The sequence below is a fragment of the Babylonia areolata genome, chromosome 11 (genome assembly GCF_041734735.1).
Source record: "Babylonia areolata isolate BAREFJ2019XMU chromosome 11, ASM4173473v1, whole genome shotgun sequence".
In the NCBI taxonomy this organism is placed as follows: domain Eukaryota; kingdom Metazoa; phylum Mollusca; class Gastropoda; order Neogastropoda; family Buccinidae; genus Babylonia; species Babylonia areolata.
Window position 1 is genome coordinate 8,480,288 of NC_134886.1, and position 5,000 is coordinate 8,485,287.

General features: G+C 37.0%; 1 protein-coding gene across 1 annotated transcript in view; it reads left to right on the forward strand.

Moving 5' to 3' along the window:
* LOC143287135 (uncharacterized) overlaps positions 1 to 2,326 on the forward strand; it is an 11,756-nt gene extending 9,430 nt beyond the window's left edge. Inside the window, exons 6-7 of the mRNA XM_076595080.1 lie at positions 1,102 to 1,196; positions 2,186 to 2,326. Coding sequence (XP_076451195.1) covers positions 1,102 to 1,196; positions 2,186 to 2,326 — 236 coding nt within the window. The remainder of the gene's footprint in view (positions 1 to 1,101; positions 1,197 to 2,185) is intronic.
* Positions 2,327 to 5,000: the final 2,674 nt, after the last annotated feature.

Consider the following 5,000-nt stretch of genomic DNA (forward strand, 5'->3'; position numbering starts at 1 on the left):
GAGTTCAGATATTTTTGCCGCAGGTTATTGTAAGAGAGAGAGAGAGAGAGAGAGAGAGAGAGAGAGAGAGAGAGAGAGAGAGAGAGAGAGAGAGAGTTTATCAAAGTGAATTCCTGCAGAATCATGCGAAAGGACAACACTTAGTTGCAAACGGGTCTTTTTGTCAATTTAACTCTCTCCATACGAACGGCGAAAGAGACGACGTTAACAGCGTTTCACCCCAATTACCATCATCAAAATATTACAAGCGGAAGGCTCTTATACTGAAGACGTGAATGTTGACAAAGAATACCACAATTCTGACGACGGAAGCTAAAGGTTGGGTCATTCAGACACCCACTGGACATCCGAGGGGTCTGTGTAGAGGAGAAGAGAGGACTGGCCGTACTGAGTGAGTTAAAGTGCGCCAAGTGCCTACTGCACACATGACATTGGATGAACGTCTCACCCGGATGATCAGATTCTCAGTGTGATTTTCCGGTCCAACTTGGGTTGAAAGGGCGAGAACAGGGGAATGTGTGTCACTACTGTCTCTCTGTCTGTCTGTCCGTCTGTCTCTTTCTCTTTTTTTTCTTCTTTTTTTCTCTCCACTGCTCTTTGTTCTGAATGCACGTGCTTTTGTTTGATTAATCATTCTTAGTTCTCCTTTCCATTTGTTTGTCGTTAACTTGTCACCGCTTTCATTCTATACTTTCATTCATTTATTCATTCATTCATTCATTCGTTCGTTCGTTCGTTCGTTCTTTCTTTCTTTCTTCCTTCAGTTCTTTCTTTCTGTCTGTCTATTTTTTCTTTCTTTCTTTCTTCCTTTCTTTTTTTCATTTCTGATGTTTGTCTGCTTTTTTATCTCTCTCTCTTCCTTTCTTCTTTTCTGTCTGTTTTTTTCTGTCTTTTTTTCTTTCTTTGTGTCTGTCTGTCTGGTTTTCTTTCTTTACCTTTCTTTTCTTCATTTTATCCTTTCTTTCTGTCTGTCTGTTTCTTCGTTCTCTCTCTCTTTCTTTCTTTATTTCCTTCCCTTTATCCTTCCTGTCTGTCAGTTATTTCTTCCTTTCTTCCTGTCTTTCTTTATCCCCTACTTTCTTTCTTTCCTTCACTTTCCAGCGGACAAGATCCAGGTGAGCCGAAACACGTACACTGCTCTGGTGTCCATGGCGACAGAGTTCACTCTGGAACCCAGAGGACGGGTGGAAATCAAGGTATCTGCCAATGGTGTTGCCTGGTTGATTTGTCGTACCTGTTGATCTGTGTATCGTTGTTCTATTTCATTCTCCTCCTCCTTCTCCTCTCTTCTTCTTTTTCTTGTTCTTGCAATTTATTAAATATGTTTTGACTTGCTGACAAAAGAAGAATGAATAGATCAATGTAAAAGTGACTAGATAACGAATGAATAAATGAGTACATGAATGAATAGATACATACATACATAGACAGATAGATAGATAGAAAGATAGAAAGATAGATAGATAGATAGATAGATAGATAGATAGATAGATAAACAAACAAATTAACATATAACCAAAAAAGTAAATGAATAAAAAGAAAATCAAATGAATCAATCAATGCATAAACGAATAAATAGACACATTGATATATAAATGCATGAATAAATGAATGTGAAAATTGAAATGAGTCAACGAATAAATGAATGAATGAATAAATAAATAAATAAATAAATAATAAATGAATAATAAACAAATGAATAGACAGCTAAATAAGTAAATGAATAAATAATTTAGATAAATAAATAAACATAAAATCAAATGAATTAATGAATAAATGAATTACATGGATACATAAATACAGATAAATAAATGCATGAAGACATGCCAATGAATAACTAACTAACCTACTTACTAACTAATGAGAGGAAGGAAGAAAGGAAGGAAAGAAAAGGAAGAAAGGGATGGATTAAGGAAGGACGGAATGAAAGAAGGAAGGAAAGGATGAATTAAGGAAAGAAGAAAGGAAGGAAAGGAGGAATTAAGGTAGGAAGGAAAGAAGGAAGGATGGAAAGAAGGAAAGGAATTAAGGAAGGAAGAAAGGAAGGAAAGAAGAAAGGAAAAAAGAAGGGAAGAAAGAAGGGAAGAAAAAGGAAGGAAGGAACGAACGAACGAACGAAAGAAGGAAGGAGAGACCGAACAAACAAAACGACACCAACCCGCACCCTGCACTGTGTCACCCACAGGGTAAAGGCAGCATGGAGACCTACTGGCTGCTGGACAAGGTGGGCATCGAGAACTGCCTTCCCTGCATGCCCGACTGCCGGAAGTTCAATGACGTCACCTTCCGCCGCCTCTTCCACGACGGGCAGCTCATTGAGGACTGAGTTCTTCGCGTCTTGGTGTGCTTGGTGGTGGTGGTGGTGGTAGAGGAGGTGGTGATGGTGGTATGTTGGTGGTGGTGATGGTGGTGGTGGTGGTGGTGGTGATGGAGGAGGTGGTGGAGGTGGTGATGGTTAGTGGTATTGGTGGTGATGGTGGAGGAGGTGGTGGTGGTGGCGGTGATTGTGGTGGAGAAGGTGGTGGTGGTATGGTGGTGATGGTGGAGGAGGAGGTGGTGGAGGAGGTGGTGGTGATGGTGGTGAAGGTGGTGATGGTGGTGGTGGAGGAGGTGGTGGAGGTGGTGATGGTGGTGGTGGAGGAGGTGGTGGTGGTATGGTGGTGATGGTGGAGGAGGTGGTGATGGTGGTGAAGGTGGTGATGGTGGTGGAAGTTGGTGGTATTGGTGTGATGGTCGTAGTGGTAGTCGTCGTAGTCGTCGGCGGCGGCAGTTCCCATTCGTCGTTGTCGTCATCATCGTCATCATTATCATCTTTTCATCAATGCATTTTTTTCATATTTATTTTATTGTTTTATTGTTATTCCCCTTTTATTATTATTATTATTATTATTTTTTTTTTTTTTTACAGAACCCATTTGAAGCTTTTGGGGGAAAAAAAAGTGTTAAAACCGGTTGACTGTGCAATCATGTGAGCTACCTTGATTAACAAATAGTGCATAGTTCTTATATATATATATATATATATATGTGTGTGTGTGTGTGTGTGTGTGTGTGTATGTCTTGAATCTGCGTCAGGCTGATATGATAATTGTACGTGATATACACCAAATACGTTAATGCAGAGAGAGAGAGAGAGTTTATGTTTGTGTTTTACTTTTCAAGTGTTTTGCAAATTACAATGTCTCATATTCAAACGACTCATTTCTTGACAATTTATCAAAGTATACATAATCATTGGGAAGTAGTGCTTTTATTCTAATCATTTTCCATAAAAAGAAAAGAAAAAAGAGGAACAGAAGGTACCAACGAAAAAATAAATATGGGAAATTGGAATCATGAATATGCTTTTATGTGTGCTTGTTGCAAATCGATATGCATTGTAATACTGCTTGAACTCCTATTATTGTTAATGCAATGCACTGAATTGTTTCATCCAAAAAAAAAGCCCAGATGTTGAGAATTCATTGTCCGGTTTTGACATTAAAGGGCACTTACTCTGTCAATTTATGGAAGCCCGGATGTTGAGAATTTGTTGTCCGGTTTTGTTTTGTTTGGTTTTTGTTTGTTGTTTTTTTTTACATTAAAGGGCACTTACTGTGTCATTTTATGGAAGCCCAGATGTTGAGAATTTTGTGTCCGTTTTTTTTGACATTAAAGGGCACTTACTCTGTCAATTAATGGATAAAATGTAATCGCTTCTCTCCCATAACTCTCTCTCTCTGTCTGTCTGTCTTTCTCTCTCGCTATCCTTCTGCCATCCATTGTGAATCAGTTCATTCCTCTGCTTTAAAGAAATTCTATAGCAGTGATGTGGAAACCATAAATGATTTTAGTCATGGTAAAACAAATGCATCTCCTGGGTATGCAGTTTTATATTCAAATGCCTCAGTCATAGTATAGTATAGTCTAGTCTAGCCTCGTCTAGCCTAGTCTAGTCTAGCGTTGTATTGTATTGTATTGTGTCGTATTGTATTGTATTGTTACTCTATGTTACAACAGATTTCTCTATGTGAAATGAGGTCTGCTATTTCCAGGGAGTGCTTGTCGCTACTGACAGTTCAATGCCATTCGAAGACTTGGAAAAAAAAAAGTTATCAAAGCATGTTTATGAAACTGCTGCTAGATCCTAGAACAACTTAACAACTGCGGATCCAAAACATGTCTTTGTTTATTTAAGTATGGATTTTTTTTTATATATATATAAATGAAACGCTTTGTTGATGCGTCAGTCACTTCTAGTGCTCTTTCGCTGAAACAAATGTTTGACTGATAGAAGACTATCATTAATCGTGGTCGCTCTTCGAACAGTGGTAGATTTTTTTTTTCTTTTTACCATAGATTTTTTTTCTTCTAAAACAGTATCAATGTCAGTATCAGTATCAGTAGCTCAAAGAGGCGTCACTGCGTTCGGACAAATCCATATACGCTACACCACATCTGCCAAGCAGATGAATAACCAGCAGCGTAACCCAACGCGCTTAGTCAGGCCTTGAGAAAAAAAGATAAATAAATATAAAATAAAATAACATAAAATAAATAAAATAAAATAAATAGATAAAATAAATAAATAAATAAAATGAATAAAAATAAAACAAAATAAAATAAAATAATAAAATAAAATAACAAAACAAAAATAAATAAAGAAATAAATGAATAAAATAAAAATAAATAAATAATTGATAAATACATAAAAGAGAACTACTGCTGATAATGATAATATTTATAAAGCACAAATACTTGATGAAGTCAACTGTAAGCGTACAAAAAACAACAAAAAAACAACAACAACAATCCAACCAACCAACCAACCGACCAAACAAACAAAAAACAACAACCAGAAATGTAAGAAATGGTCATGACTTGACGCCATATATTATTCAGCCTCAGACATGGATAGATAAATTATTTTAAACACATCACTACAACATTCAGACTGAGTATACGTATGAGAGTCAGCAATAAATCATTTCAGACATGGTACTTTCACCTTCAATGATTAT